Source organism: Rhamphochromis sp. 'chilingali' (assembly GCF_963969265.1).
Source record: "Rhamphochromis sp. 'chilingali' genome assembly, chromosome: 9".
Taxonomy (NCBI): Eukaryota; Metazoa; Chordata; class Actinopteri; order Cichliformes; family Cichlidae; genus Rhamphochromis; species Rhamphochromis sp. 'chilingali'.
The window spans coordinates 17,736,844-17,758,729 of NC_137936.1; the positions used below are offsets into that span (position 1 = coordinate 17,736,844).

The following is a 21,886-nucleotide window of genomic DNA, read 5'->3' on the forward strand; positions in this document are numbered from 1 at the left end:
TGTCACTTAGTTGATACCGAGGAAAACTGATGTTGTTTTTACTTGTGCATTTTCATGTCCTCAACGTATTTTAGCACTAAGAGCTAATCTGACAATTAACGGCACAGGATTAGAAAGAACAAGAGAAACATATAAACTCTCTGTACCCTCTATCAGAGTGTTGGTGACTACACTCATTTGACTGTTGGCACGGTCCTTCCCTTTGAAGGAGGAGTTGAGCTGATCCACAGACACCATGAGAGAGCCAGAGTGCTTCTTCTTAATCTCAACGTCTGTAGTCTGTACTCAGAGAAAGACATGATGTCACGGTCATTACATGAATCTAAACAGACATTCAACCTTGTGCTCCACAGCTATCTAAATTCAATTCAATTCAATTTTATTTATATAGCGCCAAATTACAACAGCAGTTGCCACAAGATGCAACTTGATCCATCTAAATCATGAAAGAGATCTGAGGTCTGCTCACAAGGCAAAAGAACTGTCGCTTTAGTATCAAATAATGTACTGATATTCTACATTTTCCAGAAAATATAATCAAATACATTTCAAGTTCTTACTGTAAATTCTCAAATAGGTGCCTTAAATTAGCACAACCAGGTAAAGAACCAGGGTTTATTTAAAACTTTTTTTTGAAAGAGGGCTCAATTTCAATTCCTCTTTTTTCCATTATGATTTAATCTGATTTGAGGTATTTTTACTTTTGAGAATTTAAGGTAGCACATTCTAATTTTGCCATCATTTAATGTGCATGACAAAAATACAATCCCTAAGAAACAGTAAAATGCATGCAGTGGCATGCATGTCAACAAGAGAGTGGAAGACATCAAGACATCATTTAGTGACACATCATGCTAAACTTTAGAGAAGGTAAAAAGCAGGTAGATTGGTTGACAATAAAAGAGGGTTCAACCATGCTAGCTAGAATGACAAGAGACATTTATTATAGGAAAAAAAAGTTTTCATATTTGTCGTTGCATCATCCATTTCTCAGAAGCAGAGGATAAATGAGGGCAAGGAGGAAAGAGAAGGCAGCAGAGGGAAAGTGAGGCTGAAAGGAAGAAGAAGAAAAAAGAACTCCAGATAAGAACAGTGATAGAAAATAGTATGTGTCCAGATGTACAAAGCCCTCAAGAATGAGGAAGTAGAAGTAAAGAATGAAAAGAATTTCATATAATAATGATTTTTTTCTCAGTGATTGAACTGTTAGGGCAACTCGAAAGGGCTGATCTCATTACGCATTACTGTTAGTGAAGTAATGGTGATGATTCTGGCAAGGGAGTGAGTTTGCGGATGTTCTTTCAACTGGTTAGTGACTTCTAGTGCTGCTAAAAAAAGAAGTGAAAAGGCATTAGATCAGGCTGGAAGTCTAAGAGTCAGTGTATGGTGAAAAAATAAAACAGATTCTGTGTACTCAGGGAGTGGAAAAAAGGAGATACTGGGTTTAGGGAAAAGAGGAACAAGAGGCAGGGGAAGAGGTTGTGAAGGAGAAGCTGCAGAAACCCGGGCCACCAACATCATGCCTAAACTGTATTAGGTGTCCCATGGACGTCCTTACACTGTCATCAGTGGCTGCCTTATCTATTTTCACCTCAGGCAGAAGCCGTCTGCCGGGCCCAGGGCCGATGAGAGACACCACGCCATTGCAGTCCACTGTGCTGTTCCTCTTCCCTCCAGGGTGGGGTGCCAGCGGATGGATGCGTGATGAGCCCTGGCTGTTGCCACTGTAGCTGTTGCGACGGTAAGGTATAAACAGGGATCCTCTACGGTCTTCGCTCTCCTCTACTGTACTGTGCTCGTCGTCTGCAAATTCATTCTCTGAGCCCATGTCCTTGGAACGGCCTTTGAAGCTGAAGATGCTGCTGCGGCTGTTGTGGCGCGACATGAAGGGTGAGCCTGGGATGCTGAGTAGTGACTGAAAGAGGAGAGATAAATGAGGACAGGGAGAATTAAGGAGTTATTTAAAACAGCAGGAGTTAGTTGATGTGTACAGGTGGGGTATATAAAACAAGAATAAATCAGAGGAAGGGAACTAAAAAGAAATGAGAAACAGGCAGTAGGCACAAAATATAACCATAATATATTTAAAACATGTTATATTGCTTTTCAAGAAGAACTGCATTGCTCCAAAAAAATAACATTACAGTGTGTAAAATCTCACCACTCAGTAGCAGGAGATTGATGACTGCGGCACAGTGTAAGTTGTTAAGCTCTGCTGTTTTTGCCGCTGTTAGCTGTCGTTAGCCTCTGTTAGCCACTGTTATTGTAACTTTCCTTGAAGTGGAATCCTTGTTAGATTCAGACACTTATCGAATAAACTAGTAAAACGTGAGAATGTAATTGAATTGTTTATCAATGAGAAAGTGTGATTTTTAGGACCCTTGAGTCTAACATTAGCAGGCATAATGTTAGCTCAGAACTAGCTGCTCTTGTTATTTAGCCATCTCGTCAGCTGTATGGAACTTGGAGGGTTATATGTTTAATCTGCTGACAATAAGAATAAGACGATAACATTTTACCTAGATGCTGGTCCCATTTTTTTCTATTCAGTTCAATTTTATTTATAGTGCACCAAATCACAACGACAGTAGCCTCAAGACGCCTTCTATTGTAAAGTAAACCCTGCATCACATTTCCGCCTCTTTGGTGAAGGGGATCACTTCTCAGATGATAAACATAGAAATGATCCTTCATATCTTGAGGCTGTAGACACATATTAAATTTTTCTGCACCACGCCACATATGTGGCAAATAGGCAAAACAGTGATGTTCATCTCGGTCCATTTTTTTCCTACTAAAAAAATACATTTAAAAAAAACGATTATCTGTATCTTAAAAGTCACACTTAAATGACACATTAGATCTTAATAAGTGAAGTATTAATGTTGAAAATCTTCAGCATTGTGGTGTTCATTGAGAAAAAACTACGTAACAATGTTTAACGAAAGAAAAGCTCACTGCAAGCTTTTGGGTTATTTTGATTATTATTTTGTTCTATCCTGTCTGCAACTGCAATGCAGGGAAAGATAAAGTAATACAAATACGTACAAGCACAAATAAAGTACAGAGGACTGGCCAACAAATGTAGACAAAGTAGTAAGAAACCAAAGTCTCAAAAGGTCCTGCAATGAGTGAAAGAAGAGTAGGAAAACTGCCTGTATGACAACTGAAGTGGCAGGAAGAGTCCCAAGAGGGCTGTGGCTCAAGAGAGGCTGATACAGCTGATACCACAACGAGGTCACTGCTTAAACCACCAAGTGCAGGAAGAAGCTGAATCATCACATCCACCCAAGCTCTGGATGAGCACACATGCTCTTCTTGGATCCCCATACAAATCCTGGCCACTGCAATTCCTTAAATGGCCACAAGAGACTGGCTACAAAAGTAACTCAATCCCCCTATACCCACATGTTAAAATGTCCAACTTTATAGCAAAAATAAAAATTTTTTTTACACAACTCACCCATTTTAATTTTAAGGCTTAAAGTTATACATTATTATAGGAATGGCTGTTTTGAATGACAGATAGATTTTACTAGGTGTAAGTGCAAGTAATTGTAGTCAATAAACTTAACATGTGGGGGCTCTGTTGGTGCCTTTTGCATCTGGGTAGCTGTGATTCAAGAGTACGAACAGGTACAGTGACTCATCCAACAGATCCCAGCTCCTTCGGTCTGTATGTTAAAGTGATGTAGCCATGGTTGTGTGTGTGTGTGTGTGTGTGTGTGTGTGTGTGTGTGTGTGTGTGTGTGTGTGTGTGTGTGTGTGTGTGTGTGTGTGTGTGTGTGTGTGTGTGTAACAGCCCAGATTTTTGGGCTGCTCATCCAGGAAACAATAAAAAGGATTACAAAGTTTAACAGATAAGCAGGTAGTTAACTCGCAAGTTTCCTTCTAAAGATGATATACCATGTTCTAAAAAACAAAAACGTACTGCTCTCCTATCAGTTCAGACACACATGAAGACAGAAAACTAAACAGCAGTAATGTCTGTAGGATTATTGAAGTTGGGCTAACTGTCATATAAAGATTTGCTACCTGGTGGCTAAAAACAGAGCTATGGTTAGAATAATGTTAACACATTAGCACAGTGAAGCTGGAGGATGAGCATTAATGTCTTTACTTCGATTTAGAAGGCCACAACACCACTAGTGACATCACAGCATCCACAGCCATCTTTTATATACAGTCTATGGGGCCATTGCTGAAACTCTCGAGTTTACAGCTTTTCTCGCTAACTTTACCTGGTTCATAATGGACGTCTTCCTTCCCAGTCGACTCCCTGGGAATCGAATGGTGCTTTTCTTGCTGCCATCATCTGACTCGGACTTAACCACCTTCTCACTGTCTCCTTTCTCTTTCTCCTGCTCTTTTTGTCGCCATTTCTTTTTGCGATTGCGACGCTCTTTTGCACTCTTGGAGCTCAGCTTGGAGACCTCCGAGGAGCTGCGGGACAAGTGCCCCCCACCTTCATCTTCTAACGCAGCCTCTGACACAGTACCAGCAGATGTCGCCATGGCAGCAGCCTGAGAGAGAAAAAAAGACATGATAACCTAAAACTATGAAAAATGCATATTGGTGTATGTATATTAGAGAGTATGACAGACCTGAGTCTCTTCCTGTTGCTTCTTGAGCTGTTCGAGCATGGCTTTGAATTCTGCCTCTTTCTGCTGTGCCTCTTCAATCGTGGCTTGGTTCTGCTCCTCATAGGCCATGGCCACCACAGCCAAGATCAGATTCACCAGGTAGAAGGAGCCCACAAAGATGACCAGCACAAAGAAGATCATGTACGTCTTCCCTGCAGCTCGAAGAGTCTCACAGAAAACACAGACATAGCATAAAAGTGAATGAATCAGTAATTTATCATGCAAGATTAAGACTAAAATGAAACAAGTAATGATAAAATATAACTGAAATCCTCCTTGGTGCACAGTTATTTTAATGTTTATGGATTTTTTCTGCTGGATTTTAGTATGCACTCTATATTGTGTGCTATGTCAGCATTTCTGATGTTTCGACAATCCGAAGACCTTCTCCGGGAAAACGTCCATACTGAAACGATGCCTTATAGTCTGCGCACACATACACGTACACACACTACAACACAAACCTATTTTGCCAAAAAAGGAGAAGCTATTATGCTTGTGATGGTGATGGTCTACAGAAGCAGGAAATATTCCAGCTCACAGTCATGGTAGTGCAGCTACCTTAACAGATTTTGGTGCACATACTGAATTTGCACATGCATTTGTGTCCCTAAAAGCATCAAAAAGTGCTGAATCATTCAGACATCCATGCTAATCTGATGATTCATATATATTTTTTATGATGAAGTGTGCTGCTTGAGGGAGAGGTAGCTACTGGGCACTGAGAGGCTTTAATAAAACAAGTCTTTACCAGCATGTAGAGATTTTCCCAGAAGTCTTGGGTCATGAGACGAAAGAGGGTGAGGAAAGCCCATCCAAAGCTATCAAAGCTGGTATAACCGTAGTTGGGGTTCCTTCCAGCTTTCATACATGTAAAACCCTCTGGACATCGTCTGATAGAGGATAACAGAGCAATACCGAAAACCATCATTTAAAAAGTGAATGAAAAGCACCACTTTGACATCGACACAGGTAAGATAACATGCATCCTGATCTACATCCCTGCCCTGGATGCAACGAGATGAAAAATATCTCGTGTGCTTTTTGATTTTCTTTAATCTACACACCCTGTGAATCCATCAGATCAAAATACGATCAAATATCCCCTGGAGATATGCAAGACAGGGCCGTTGTTACACCTCCAAATACAGCAATAAGCCATATCTAAGCATCAAAAGTTTAACTGGCTGGAGCTCAACAGAATCTTACAGGCATAAAACCACAGCCCAACATATGACAGGTAGCAGTATTTAGGAGGAATGTGGAGCACTAGCACAAACTAGAAGAAAACAAGAATACATTGATGTCACAAGGAGTAACTGCACTGGAAGAAAGCGTCAACAAGGCCTCGTAATGGCTGTGACTGGAGAAATTAGCTGGGTCATCCCAGGAAAAGGATCTGATGCTGAAATACCCCAAACACCGACTGCCCCCCTGTTAAATTTCTGATAATGTTTTAAGATGTGTGGTGGAACAACAGGAATATGGCAGACAGCTCCTGTAAACATAGCATAAATATAATTGTGAGGATTTACTGAGCGAAGTACTGGCTTACCCTGAGTCAGAACTATTTCCACATAGCAGAGCATCAAGCTGACCAGGGAGGAAGTAGAAATTAGCTATTTAAAAAAGAGAGAGAGAGCAGTCACTTGCATTGGCCACTGGGCAAAGAGTCTGTGTTACCCGAGTGAGTCAGCGTTTCTGTTAATATTTCATCCCTCAGACATCATGACTAAGTCAAAGAATCTCTAATGCTGCATACGCGTCCCAAAGTTTAATCAAGTTTTAAAGTCAACACTTACAGGTGTTCATGATGTATTCACCCCAGTCAAAAGCCCGGCTGCCATTCGGGTACAGAGCCGTCATGTTGATCGGCCAGATCACGCATTTATTCCGCAGGTTCCCCATGAACAGCTGCAGTCCAATCAGAGCGAAGACACTGAGACAGAAGACGGTCAGGATCATCACGTCCGACAGCTTCTTCACAGACTGGATTAGAGCGCCCACAATGGTCTTCAGGCCTGTCGATTAACATATGAATAACACACACACACACAAATGTGCACAAATTCACACACATGGAAACAGGCACAACTCACACACACATGCACACCGAGATACACATTCAAATACACACACACATAGACACATACACAAAATAAGACACAAATAAAATGTTTTTGCACTAGATGTGTTGGGTTCAGTGTTATAGCTGCACTTCTAAGCTGACTCGAATCATGCATGAAAAGGGTAAATTAGGTAATGTATAAACTAATTCTGTCTTTAACCCTGTGCTGTGCAGATTCTTATATAAAGCTAAACTTGGCAGGCATCGGAGTGATTTCTTAAGAATCTGCACCCGGCTCTGCCAAGTCTCAATACCAGAAATTGACATTCAGAGTGTGTTGTGCAGTCCCTTACAGAATAAAACCAGTGCATAGGCATTGCTTTTCATTGTCATTTCTGCCTCGATGCAAGTGTAAGCCCAAACTCTGATTAATTATTCAGCACTAGCTACTGTATGCTGTGTGTTTGTAATTGAACTATCACTTAACTACGTTTTAACCAAAGTTAATTTTATTTTATTATTTAGTAGAATAAAGTGGCGCATTTTCAAAATAATATGCAATTAAATTCCTTCATTTTTTTTGTTAAAGCCCTAATTCATCCTTAACAGAAAACCAGTCAGTTTGTGAGATATTTCATCCAGAATCTGTAATAGTCTGCTATCCAAAAAATAAACAGGTACAGGTAGTCCCATAAAGTAACAAAAAAGTGTAGACAGCCATTGTTTGCAGATACATTTATGCACCTTAGACGTAGAAGAACATGCTGTCCTGCTTCTCCACGTCTCCCCTGCCTACATACTAATTTTCTGCCTGTTGACTTCCAGCGTTCCTTGTATTAATTTAGATTAAGACTGCAGGCTGCTCAGCTGACCTAATATAATGAGTGTTTATATTAAGAGAAAATCTAACATTTATGCAGGTTTTTGCATTTTGAATATTTAGTCATTGATAAGCTTAGCTTTGGCCACTGTATCACCTCTGGCCTGTTCTAGTTAAAGTTTACCGTACCAATACTGAAGTGTACAGCACTGATTTTTCTGTCATAGACTATTAAAAAGAAATCACACTCAATTTCTACAGAGAGCATATGGCACTACGACGAATACTACCACTGTAGGGGATGTTTCCATTAGAAAGGCACACTTTTGTATTTATATTTATATAAAAAGAAGCTGAACAATTTTAATTCTGATGTTATGCATATGATAAAAATCATCTGGTCCTTAGCTATTCTCCAAATTAAAACTTCAGATGGATGAACAACTGACATGACATATTATACTGTGTCATCATTTTTTAACATAAATAAATGCAGAAGCAGTGTGTGAAAAACAGCCAGGTGCTGATTATCAAATGCACCACCTCTATAAAAGCAGATGTTTTGGAATTACGGTATTCTGAAGAATTGAATGCAATGTTCAGAGAAACTGCAAATAACCCAAGAGCTACATTTCAAACTACAGATCTCAGTTAGCATGTAAAATGTTAAGTTCATATTGGTATAGTCAGAAAAACACTGAACAAGTATGTTTAGGAGGAAAGCCAAGAGAAAGCTTCCTCTCTAAAAAGAACATGACAACACAACTTAGGTTCACCAATTTCCATCTGAAGAAACTACAAGATGTCTGGAACAATGAGACCAAGGTGGAGATGTTTGGTCATAATGCACAGCATCACACTGGGTGAAACCCAAACAGCATATCACAACAAACACCTCACACCAACTGTGAAGCACGGTGGTGGAGGGGTGATGATTTGGGCTGGTTTTGCAGCAGCACAAGCAAAGCGTAAACTCTTCTGTGTACCAAAATATTCTCAAACGTGAGGCCATTTCTATAGCTATGGCTTGGCTGACATTGAGTCACTGAACAGGACAATGATAAAAAAAATGTGGACAAACAAATATCAGTGAACTTTAAGGAACTGAAGCAACGCTGTAAAGAAGGGCGGTCCAAGAGTGGTTTCATCACAACAATGTAAGAGACTGATAATGTCAAACAGGAAATGATGACGTCAAGTTATTGTTGCTCAAAGTGGTTCTATAAGCTGATGAATCATAAGATATATTGTTGACACACTGCTTCTGCACTTTGTCTTAGTTTTTTGTTAAATAAAGAATGGACAAAATGTCACGTGTTGTTGTTGATTTTAGGTTGTATTTAAATCATTTTAAGATCTGAAGAGTACCCTAACCCTTTTTCTTATGTCCCAATATGTAAAACCTTAGACTTGAAACTTGGTTTACTTTCTTTTTAAAAAAACATAACAACTGTACACAATGTACACAGTGAGAGCTAAAGAAATACGAAGCTGATTTATCGGAACTGTACAACTGTGTAACTTAGGATCCATGTGAAAAAGACCTAATTTCCTTTAAATCTGTGTGTTCATCTATGGGAACATCCCTGAGTAGCTTTCTTTTATAATTACACTGCATCCAACAAATGAACTGCACACAACAGCACAACAAACAGATAACAGTGGACATAATCAGGCTCAATCGAGGAAGCAGGAAGTGAAGAGGAGAAAGAGAGGACAGGTGAGGAAGAGTACGTGCCTGTAGGTAGGGGGTAAGGGGGCAATGAGAGGTGTCATGCAGGTCATTTAAACGCTAAGGCTGAAGGAAGTGACTATGTCAGCATCACTCGTCTAAAACGTGGTGATGACCTTGCATTAACCGAAGAACCATTTCCATCCCGGGCATCTGTTTTTCTCTCTCATGGTGTTGAAACTTCAAGCTGGTTTTACCACACTAAGTGTTGTACGCTTGGAATTAACATTATTGTACCCTGTCTGTGTATGCTGTATGTGTGAAGCATGTAATGTGCTGCGATGGTGCTTACAGAGTTGTCATAAAAATACAACGGGTGAATGTGATGTATATAAAAATACAGAAATGAGACCTATTGTTTGTTGCCAACATAAAAAGAAAATTAGAGCATATGAAATATTTAGATTACAGTAGTACACTACACTCATGTACAGTTTTTCAAGGTACTTGGAAGGTTACCTTGGAATACTTGTAACAACTCTGTGGATTTAGGCTGTCTCGCTAACTTATGTCAATTTGGAAATCAGGACTTAAGTTTCTTATCACACCAAAGAATAGGAAATGAGTGCAAAGAAATGTAACACATTATAATATTTCTTTATATTTTCTCTTTCACTCCCAGGATGGATAAAGATCTTCAAAAGAGAAAAAAAAAGTTTATTTACATCCTGATTAAAATAAAATAAAATAAAATAAAATAAAATGAAATAAAATAAAATAAAATAAAATAAAAAGAATAGCCTCTTAAAGCCAAACGTGTAATAGCATGTACTTCAAAGCTTCATGCAGTTGTCAGATTAGGCTTGGCAGTCTTAGGGAATGAAATAGTGTTAAAAACAAATCCCTGCAGTGATAATTTGGATCAAAGAACGTAGTAAAACTGAACACAGTTGATCTGACAGTTGGTGAAAAAATTCACAATAATTAGTTTGTTCATTTAATCACTTTTAACAACATGCAGAATGGCTTTTAGAGTAAACTTTTCCCTTTAATTTATGCCAGCTCTGGACATTTCTAATTTAATGTGAGGTGCAAGTAGACTGCTAAGCCTATCAAAAATGTATTGCTACCATTTTTGATTATAATAAAAAATAAAAAGTTAAACAACAAAGGAAATAATTCAAAATCAATACCTTCTTTAAAAGTAAAAGAAAGACTAAAATGAAAGAATCAAATAGAGCTAAGAGGTAATGTAAGCTCAGCCTTAGTGTTTAAATGGGAGTCTCACCTGGAATGACAGAAATAGTTTTCAGTGCTCGGAGAACCCTGAACGTTCTCAGCGCCGAGACATTCCCAAGGTCCACAAACTCTGTTATATATCTGTAACAAGGTAGGATGACACACAGAACAGAGCCCCATGACACACAACACACACACACGATAACTACACGCACGTATGCGCAAGAACACGACACCAGCACCACCATCGAAGACCAGGAGGGACACCACGGTGAGAGCAAGAACACCTGTTCAACCAGTGGGAAGAGAACGCAGAGAGAAGAGGAGAGGAGAGGGAGTGGAACAAAACCACACCTAACATCAACCCCGTGGCTCGCCCACCCGCAAACACAAACACCTGGACTCTCTTACCTGGGATAACTGAAATTGTTTTCAAAGCCCTCAGAACCCTGAACGTACGCAGAGCTGACACATTGCCTAGGTTTACAAACTCTGTTATATACCTGCAAGGTGGATCAGATACAGTTACTCAGCAGCCATGCTGACCAGGGGAAAGAAAGAAAGAGGTTAATACAGACTATGTGAATAAGCATCATCAGCAACTGTGATGGAGTCATGTGGATTAGTCATTGTGTTGAAGTGTTTCATTTTAAAAATATCAACACAAATCACACCCAAAAATGCAAAATGCAACAGAAAAATATAAAATCCATGATTTATTTATCCAAATAATTAACTGGTAAGGAAAATTTGCTTGGTATAAACTGGATGTATGCAAATCAAGAAAATTTTGTTTTACCTTGTACTGTAAAATTTATATGTAATTAAATTACACTAAAGCGTTTTTGGGCATGAATATTATTTTGAGTGCATTACAATCAACTTTACTTACAACTTACAATCACTTTAACTGTGAATAAAGCGATAAATGGTTTCATTCTCTCAAATTAACTAACCCCTGTTGCCTTCACACATGCACGACTTGGCAAACAGGAAAAAGGAAAGAAATTCATAATCTATACCCAGGCAAGAGCAAACTGGCAATGAAAAAAGTGTTGATAAGAAACATGCCAGTGTGTAGAATCACAAATAAAACCCCAGTTTAACAATGTTCAAATCATTCTGAGCTTATATGAGTATTTAACATAAAATGTGCGTACTGTACTTTGTTACTATGACTGATAAATTGCACAAAAGTGTCAGATTAAAACTCATATAAGCAAACTGATGTTTGATTTTTTTTTTTAATTTGCCAGGGGGGTTAAAAGCATCCCAGGTAGGTGGGGTCTTTCAGACGTCACAGTGAGGGGAGCTTTAAGAATTTTTGAACCCTAAATTGAGAAGTGTATGGTATAATTTAGAGTTTCTATGCGAGGGACGAGGCTGAAAACCAGTACTGAATGGCCCCAAGCTTCTTGCCAGCAGGTGGGAATGCATCAAGATCAGACTAATAATTCTGCAGTGGAAATCATTAAATGGGCTCAGGAGCACTTCTGAAAACCTTAACAAAACCTAAAATTTATCAGTGCATAAACAAATGCATTTTAATACCATATTATCAACAGCAAAATGCATCCAGAAACTCACTGAGCTCATTTAAGATGGGCCAGAACAAAATAGCTCAGAAACTAAAGAAGTATGACGGCTGAATAGAAAATGATCAAATAAGGAGCTTATTTCTAAAATGAATGCAGGTACTGTGCTATGAAGTATGAGTACAATATGCCAGAAACTTTCATATGGTAAACATGTTAATGTTTCAACTTTTTAGAAAAGTATTGCTGGCATCAGCAGTTAAATTTAAGTTTAGGACCTTTCCCATACCACTTTAAATACGTTATTATGTTAGCTCAGGAAAAAGAGAATAAGATAAAACTAAAGAAAACTAAGGAAAAGAGACTGTCCTTATGTGTTTATTATCAATACGTATGGCAGACTGAAAACTTTTAGGACCCATCCCAACTGAAGTTAAGTCAATTCAATCATTTTAAACGCCTTATAACAGAAAATTTGTTTTTAAGAAGTTTCGAGACTTTTGAAGGATGCACAAACACCCTGATCTGATTCCAATCTTTCAACTTCTCAAAGTCGCAGTTGTTGGCTGTTCTATGATCAATAAAATATAAACTTTAAATACAAATATAATCTGAGTCAAGATTGCAAAAGAAGACTCAGACAGTGCATATTTATCTGTGCCGTTTTCAAGCTGCGAGTTTTATCTTTCATATGGGAGAAGTCGTATTTTTGTTGATTACAAATCAATGTGTTCTGAAGTACTTACGCCATTGAAATGACCATGAAGTCTAGCCAGTTCCAAGGGTCTCTGAGAAAGGTGAACCCGTCGATGGCAAAACCTCGGGCAACAATTTTTGTGAGTGACTCAAACGTATAGATACCTGTAAAGGTATACCTTTCAAGGACAAAAAAAAGAAGAGGACAAAAAAGGTGAGGAGAACATCAAATGAGGATATGACTGCTGAGGAGAAGTATGGAGGTGGACTTACTCTACTTGCTTGGACCACTCCGGGGGATCGCTGAATGTCATGAATATGCAGTTGGTCAAAATCGTACACATGATGATCATGCTGAATAGCGTGAGAACACAGTTAAGGAAAGACTGAACAGTTGCGTCCATAATAACTGAAATATGGCTTTAACATTAAAGACAAACTTAAAGAAGAGCAGTCAGCAGGGACATTTAGTCCTTATAGTTCATTAAAATAACTTACAATGAGCTGGCCACTTCAACAGCAAACAGAAAAAATGTTTTCATTCACTATAAGGCAAACAAATCAAATAACTTGAAAGGATATGAATGTATCAAAATTTTAATAGCTATTCGCCTAAATAGATTAAAAGGACTTATGATGTACAAGGAGGGCGTGGCACTGAAGCGGAAGAGTGTTTTCCCCTTGTTTAAGACTATAAACGTCTGAAAAAGAGAGAGAGACAGAGATAGTGAGACAGACAAACCCTACAAACACTTCTATGTCAAATATTCAGTAAACAGTCTGAAGACCTTCATATTATCTTATTGAAAGTATGATGATAGAGCTTACTGAGCTGACCTCTGAATACACTGGTTTCTTCTGTATCTACAAGGCTGATTGTAATACTGGAGTTTATACTGTGCTTCCTGCTTATTGGTTTGTGACTATACGTATTTGGAAATAATTACCCTGCAATGATCTAAGTATACAGGTTAAAAACGGTAATAAAGAGATAAAGGTACATAGAAAGCAGCAGTAAGAGTCTCTACTGACATGGGTGATCATTCACCCAGGAATCAGGGTTACAGTTCTGTCCTTCTTACATCAGACTGGGACTTTGCCCTGGCCAGCTTTCCCCCTGATAAAAGCTTTGAGCAGCTTCAGGATCAGCAGACAGGCACATGGGAAACTCTCCTTTTCGTGGCCAAATGTCTCTCTTCATCCCAAGTTTAAAGCTCTTACTGGAAGGAGATGGCAAATGCTGTCATCGATCAGGGCAGATCTGCTGACTCTAGGCTCTCAACGACTGCTCCGGTCCCCACCCATAAACAGCACCGGGCCAAGTGGGGCTGGGCACTGGGGTGAGACAGCATTGTGTGTTTGTTTGTGGACGTTTGTGGATGTTTGAGCCCAGTGTTGGACAAAACTATGGGAGGTGACAGTAAGAGGAATTATTTGCAAACAAACACAGGGATACTGTGCATTCATAGCTGCAGCTGCTGCAAGCACTTGTTCTTTTTTCCTGTATCTACATGCAATACAGTTTAGAGATGGTTCACTGACAATTTATAAATGTGTTGTTTGGATGTAAATGTAAGTGAGTTATGAATGTGGACGCTGCCTGGATATTTGTCTTTGTTCACAACAGCCTCTTCTGCGTCTTTATGACATCACTGACAATATCAGCTGCCACTATATGGAGAAAACTGATCATGTTCTTTGTTATGCCCTCACTGAAGAACAGCAATTCTATCCTCTTAGTTCAAAAGCTAATCATTTATATCGCAGTGAGCTTGCATTCATAAAATGTTATGGATGGATATCAATTATCAGTTAGCTCAGTTCATTGAGCTAATCGATATGGAAATAATAATAGTAACAGTAATGATAAGAAGAAGAAGACGAAAAGGACGAGGAATCCTTGTACTTCTGTAGTGATAACCCATATGATAGATGCATTTGGTCTTTAGTAACCACATCACAAATACACACACCGTGAGTTTGGGATATCCACCAGGGGGAAAGAAACAAGGAGGCGACTCAAAGTGTCCTGAATCAAGTGGTGTCCAGAAAACTAATTAAATCAAAAATAGTTCCCTTAGTCTGGCTAAAGACAAAATGTATCCTCTAGATCAGACAACTCCTTACTCTTCCCCTCCTTTTCCCTTCCCTGCTGCTTTTTGTCCATAGATCATAACCACTACTCAAAATATCCTCTTACTTTCTTTTTTTTTTTTTGAAAAATAAAAAGGATTATCTACTTAATGACCACAGAAAAAAGAGGAAATCACAGACTTGTCCAAGTCTTGTCCAAAGGGTAAATCTCTCCCAGAGGTCAAGTGAAGGTTTTCGCTCACCAATACAGCATTGGGATGGAAGAACAGGAATATCTCATTAGCAGCATATGCCCACTGTGCAAGACTATGATAGGCTAATCAATGTCAAGGATATTGCGATAGATAAGTCATATGGGTTTACTGATGCTTTTAAAAACCTGAGTCATCATAAAACCTGAGTCTCTATTGTATAGTAATCCATATTGTAGTATGGTATATCTTTACCCATCCCGTTTGCTAAGAATACAGGGTGGAAAGGTGCTGCAATTTATTGAAGCATGAACAAGCAAACATCGAAATATAGTCTATAAGGCAAAAACAGAGCTTGTACAATTTGCCAAGCCTTTTTTGTAATTTAAGCAGTCTTCAGGAATAGTTCTCCAGGCTTCCTCGAGGACATTCAATGCTCGTCTGTGGATGTTGACTGTCTTATTATGTTCTTTGTCAAGATGATCCCACACTCCTTCGGTAATTTTGAGGTCCGAGCTCTGGGGAGGTCAATCCATGAGTGATAGTTTTCTACTGTGTGTGTCTCATTATCTATTCATGTTTTTAATGCACTAGCAGTGTGTCTGTGATTATTTTCAAAGGACTGGACTGAAAATGACAGAAAAGGCAGATGGTATCCACAAAAAAAACCAAAACTACAAGAACGTCTGGCTCCTTAGCAGCACAGAAAAGAGGAGTGGATCAAGATTTTTTCACAGTACTCCAGGTCACCCTCTGCTGCATTGGGAATGCAGAAACTTCCGTAGACTCAATTGTAAAGGCTTTCTAACTACTTTATGAATTGTCTCAGCCTGGAGACAGAAAAATCTACTGTTGACGCAAACTTGGCATGATTACTACAAGGTTCGCAAATGTCAGGCAGTTTCCTTAATTGATCATATAATCAATGAATCGCTGAACCTTATATATAGTGAATGAATGAATTCTTTTAGTAAACGTGTCATTTTTACAGGCTATTTTTGCACATCCTAAGTCATATTCTTAAAAAAAAAAAGTCGAACTAACGTATGAGTAAAAACATATGAGTAAAAAAAAAGGACAGTCCAACTTTTGTTCCTGATCCCAAAAATGGGAGCAAATCTTTGTGGTCAGATATAAATTATAAGAGTATTTTGTAAACTGGAATTCACTTTTCACAGTTTTTAAAGAATAAAACTAGATGGAAGGACCTGCACAAGAAAACAGGCACACACGTGAAGCATGCCATCGTTAGCAGCCACCATCCTGAGTCCAACCAATGAAATCAGCAGCTGAGTGAATGTGTGAAGGATAACTTTGACTGTTTAAATTCTTCAAAGCGCCTAACTGACAGAACAATTTTCCCTGGTTTAATTAATTTCTTGAACAAACTCTGTAAAGTAGGATCACAGACAGTGAATCAGTTCATCAATATGAAATTAAGGTTTTAGCCTTCACAAAGCATTCCAGCGGGATGAAAATATTTAACATGTAGTGAACGAGTGGTTCAATTGCATCTCTTCAAATGGATAAACATACAATCAAATAGAGTGGCTATAGTAGATAAGTACCAAACAAATGACTGTGCGGCACATAATGATTACTGCAGTCATTCACACAAAGTGCATGAAGGTACAGTGCATACGCTTATCACAATAGCACTGATCTATATTGCTATAAACAAATGAATATGCACACCTTTAAATGCACGACTCAGCAGGTCGGGCTTCATTCTACCAAGCCACCTTTGCTGCAAAGCTGTGGAAATGATAATAACTCTCAACAAAGCACATGCAAGAATCAGGAGACAGAATGCAGCTACAATGGCAGTCTACTTGCAGATGTGCTTGTGTTTGCATGGAGCGGACACATGGAGGTACGGGACACAAGCAAAGAGAGCCAAAGAGAGACAGATAAGAGGATGGAGGGGGAGTGATGCAGAACAGAAAGCCAAAGAGCTGCAGAGATGAGAGAGCCAAACCTGAGATGGATGGGTAGATGGAGGGAGGAGGAGGAGTAGGAGGAATTGGTAGGCATGCAGCAGAGAGAGAAACTTAGAGATGAGAAGAGGACGAAAGAGAAACAAAGAAAGCTCAATGAAATCTTAAAGGGGAGATTATAGTAAGTAAGTCGCAGGGAAGAGGTGGTTTATTTCTCTTAATTACTTCTTTATGAAACTGACAACAATTAAGTCTTTGTGATCAGCACATGTATTAGAAGATGGACATAAAAAATGTATAAAGCAGATCAAACAAAAATGCACAAACGATTACATTAGAATCATTTATAACCCAAACCAGACAAACATGCAGTTTTTTACCCTTTTAAGATGCTGACCAAACAATAAAGTGGCAAAGTAGATATTATTTCTGTCGTGATCTGGTACACTTTTGCAAGCGAGAACGGTCAAAAACCCAATCTGTAAAGTGTACCTGGTATGGACAAAGTCAATCTAGAATAAATTTATGGAAAAGTAAAAGTATTGTTAGACTTGACAAAGTATTATTTCCATAGCACTTCCTTTATGGCAAACCAGCATCACGAGACATGTTAATTAATTACTAAGTGTCAGCAAATATAGCTCATTCGCTGCCGTCGAAACTCAGTGGACAGACGGTCGCATCTAAATATGAATGACTCAAAGCTAATTCACCTGTATCAGAAAAACTGCGTCATCCCACTTCCTTACCCATATGCTGTGCTGCAAACAAAAACCAAACACTTTCCACCCCTTACCCTACCTTCCCTCTTAATACCAACCTGGCTAGCAGTGAAAGCACATTCAACCCCCCTCCCCTCCCTCTATCCGTTCCTCACTCAGCTCAGAACAGGAGGATGCTGTGTCATCAGAGACTGAGGACTCAGACAGAGCACTAAAGCCTGGGCTTCATTCTAATTTACTACACCGCGAAAGAAAAGAACATGCTAGAGAGGAGGCAGCGGAAAGGAGAGGAGAAAGGGGAGTAAAGGAGATAGACAAACACACTGACAGAGATGATGGGATAGGGACATAATGTAATGGTGTGTGCAGTGCTACATGCTGAGCTTCAGAAGCAACCGCTCTTTTCGCTGTGAGCTCCCCTTGTGCACCCACTAGCAGTTGCTGCCCTGCACAAGCCTGTGCAGACTGGTAGACTGGGTGCTGCTAGAATACGACAGTTACAGAAATGCCACATACAGAAAGCACATCAAGCTTTCAAACTAACAAAACCAGAGCTTCTTTTTCTCCACACAGTACCACTTTAACACTGCATTAAAGTGCTGTGATCAGGTTTCCTGCAGCTGCAGCTGATGGTAACACACACGCAAACACACATGAACGCGCTCAGACACACTCATTGACACACAGCGCAGCGGTGAGCGATGGTGGGTTGAGCAGAGGAGACGAGCAGCCCGAAAAGGTGATTGCAGAAACAGGGGGGGGGAGTAAGAGGAACTAACTAACTAGAGTAAATTCCATGGTTATGATCAAAGTTAAATACATGAGTGGATTAGGCAGTTCACTGGTACGAAAGATGGTATGATGTTGCTAATTCACCACATAATTAGCTGCGATAAGGGAAGCAAATCGTGACTGAGCAGAATAAAGAGAAATCAAAACCTGTATTGATATGTTCAGAAACACATACTGTATGCAGGAATCAGTGAAGCCGAAGATGGATGGAAGTGTAAAAGTTTAGCACCCATACCTTATTTACCTAATTTAGTGTAAATGTGTTCTTCAGCCATGCAGCATAGTCACAGCTGCACCAACAGAGCTGCTCAGAGGATTAAAAAACAAACAAACTAAGGACTGTGGCTGTAAGTCGCCAGTGAGGCATTTTTATATTTCTGAGTGATCTTATTTAGCTTATGCATGTTGACACAGCACATAAGTGTACCTGCAGCAATTATACGGTATTATATTAACTTTTGTACCAACAGAAGAAATATAAGTCTAAAAGACCTCTCGCATGATATTCTGGTCAAAGACCATGTGGAAATACTATGCTATGCTACTTCGTTTGAAGCAGAACCCTGTATACTGATAATGTAGATGTTATCATGTCATCATAACCATTTTAAAGAATACTTCCGCCATGTACCGCAAATCATCTGGACAGTAAGAGCATATAAATACACAGGGGGTTGATTATCATTACACTACTGTTTAAAAGAAAACTCTGCAGGAAGATTTAGATCAATCTGAAAAATTATTCTTGGCCTTTGTAAACATGAAGCAATTATTTTAAGAAAATAGCAAATGAAATATATAAAGACAAATGTTTATTTATTCAAATAATAAATCATTATCAGAAAACATAACAGCTAACGAACAGCTTAACATAAACTGAATCAAGTAAATTTCATTTGACCAGATTTCATTAAATTTAATGTTTCATGTAACAAAATGACATTTTTACACTTTTTGACTTTTTTTTTTTTAAGAATGCTGAATATTCCAACTGAATATCCCTGATTCAGTAGTGTGTGTGTGTATGTATATATATATATATATATATATATAAAAAAACACCCAGCACGCCCCTGCGGGCGGTTTATCCTTCAAGCTCGGGTCCTCTACCAGAGGCCTGGGAGCTTGAGGGTCCTGCGCAGTATCTTAGCTGTTCCCAGGACTGCGCTCTTCTGGACAGAGATCTCCGATGTTATTCCCGGGATCTGCTGGAGCCACTCGCCTAGCTTGGGAGTCACCGCACCTAGTGCTCCGATTACCACGGGGACCACCGTTACCTTCACCCTCCACATCCTCTCGAGCTCTTCTCTGAGCCCTTGGTATTTCTCCAGCTTCTCGTGTTCCTTCTTCCTGATATTGCTGTCATTCGGAACCGCTACATCGATCACTACGGCCGTCTTCTTCTGTTTGTCTACCACCACTATGTCCGGTTGGTTAGCCACCACCATTTTGTCCGTCTGTATCTGGAAGTCCCACAGGATCTTAGCTCGGTCATTCTCCACCACCCTTGGGGGCATCTCCCATTTTGACCTCGGGACTTCTAGGTTATACTCGGCACAGATGTTCCTGTACACTATGCCGGCCACTTGGTTATGGCGTTCCATGTATGCCTTGCCTGCTAGCATCTTGCACCCTGCTGTTATGTGCTGGATTGTCTCTGGGGCATATATATATATATATATATATATATATATATATATATATATATATATATATATATATATATATATATATATATATATATATATATATATATATATATATATACACACACTACTGAATCAGGGCTTTGGCTCAATAGATAAGAAAAGGCACATGTACTTAATAGTTCCATCCAGGCTACGAGGAAGTGCTTCTCGTTGAGATCACGAGTCTTGCTGACTGGGCTTCTGGCGTCTACAGAGCCCACAGATTCTCTTACACATTATCCCTGCTACCACACTGGAGACTGGCTACTCCCCACCTATACACAGCTGAAAGTACTATTGCACACTCCAGCCTTTTTCTCTCCACTCCCTGTCCTCTTCTGCCATCTTCTGCCTTCCACTACTCATTCCTCTTTTCCTAGTATGGAGTGACAGGAATCTCAGCGCCGTGGGTCTCATTAATAAGAAATACATGATTTGGGGGGGAAATATGAGTTTGGAGTTTGGTACAAACGCTGCGTAACAATGATTTTGAGAGAACACTGAGAAAACCTTTGATTTTTTCTGGTTTATCTATTTTAAAATTAAAGAAATGTACTGTTTAACACTAAAACTCAAAAAAGAAATCACACACATATGCTGCGCTGATAAACACAATCCAGTTAGATCGTTTTTTCTCCTCCGCCATCCTGACAGAGCACTTGTTATGTGGGAGTTTGCTTTGTCGTAACAGAATTCAGTTCACAATAGCACTGAAACATGAAGGCAAATTTGTCGTCCCCTCCAGCTGTTACATCATCTTTATTATGCATTAACACATATTATTAATCAACCCTGCAGAAACCCGAGACTAACCGCTGCCCAAGAACTGCATTCCACAGCAGCCCTGCAGTGTTGCACGAGCCAAATGTCCTTCTTCCTCAGCTTTGCTTTCATTGTACAAGTGTAGTAAAAAAAAACATATATGTAAACTCACAGATATTTTATATTATCAAAGCACACTCTAATGACTGCCTCGAAGCCCCAGTACCATGACTAAAAAATAGTTTTGAAAAGCACTTGATTGCCTCAAGGTCATCTTTGTTATCTCTAGCTCTGTGGTAACAATAATTTGATTTTTCTGCTTGAAGTGATATGAGATCTAAATTTGTTGTTCATTTCAAATCACCTAATGTGTTAAGTTTACAGTGATGGCAGTTGCCCATCAGGGGGTTCAGGACAATGGTTTAATACTATTCAGAGAATTCAAGAGAGTTGGAATCCTTAAACTTGATTTAATATATGTAGTGTTTGTCTGGTAAGAAGAGGACATTTGTTTAGTGGAGTAAGGCTGTATAACAACTTACTTTCTGATTCAGGTAGAACGGGTCCAAATCCTCCAGTGGTGTGGCCACCATTCCATCAGGGATATCGCCGTAGATGAACGGCAGGCTCTTCCCAGCCTCCAGGTCACTGTTGGGCTTGGGCTCATTTTCGTCGGATGTGTCGCGGTGACTGCTGTCTGATCTTGGCTTGGGCGGCTTCTTGTTCTTCTCTTCTTTGATGCGTTTCTCGATATTAGCGAGTGACTCCGGGGTGAATTTCTTGAAGCTGTCAGGTCCTGGGGGTGCAAGAAGGGGTGCGGCCATGTTTTCATCCTGCAGCTATTTCCTCTTTATTTGTTTTCCATCCCAGACATCCAGCTCTGATAGGAAGACAACGATAAAGGGTGGAAGAGTGAGAACAGATACTCAACAAAGAGAAAAAGAGGGTTAAAAGACATAAAAAGTGCAAGCATCTAACCATCAGCCTTAATGACTGAGGCACACAGACAGCATTGAATTCCCTTTTG

General features: G+C 39.5%; 1 protein-coding gene across 1 annotated transcript in view; it reads right to left on the bottom strand.

Moving 5' to 3' along the window:
* scn8ab (sodium channel, voltage gated, type VIII, alpha subunit b) overlaps positions 1–21,886 on the bottom strand; it is a 45,757-nt gene that overhangs the window by 20,560 nt on the left and 3,311 nt on the right. The window contains exons 2-13 of the mRNA XM_080892400.1: positions 21,402–21,739; positions 13,244–13,374; positions 12,947–13,027; positions 12,724–12,852; positions 10,492–10,583; positions 6,446–6,664; positions 6,199–6,262; positions 5,395–5,536; positions 4,605–4,811; positions 4,242–4,523; positions 1,592–1,915; positions 147–279 (exon numbers count right to left, since the gene is read on the bottom strand). Coding sequence (XP_080748526.1) covers positions 147–279; positions 1,592–1,915; positions 4,242–4,523; positions 4,605–4,811; positions 5,395–5,536; positions 6,199–6,262; positions 6,446–6,664; positions 10,492–10,583; positions 12,724–12,852; positions 12,947–13,027; positions 13,244–13,374; positions 21,402–21,683 — 2,086 coding nt within the window. The 5' untranslated portion in view covers positions 21,684–21,739. The remainder of the gene's footprint in view (positions 1–146; positions 280–1,591; positions 1,916–4,241; positions 4,524–4,604; positions 4,812–5,394; positions 5,537–6,198; positions 6,263–6,445; positions 6,665–10,491; positions 10,584–12,723; positions 12,853–12,946; positions 13,028–13,243; positions 13,375–21,401; positions 21,740–21,886) is intronic.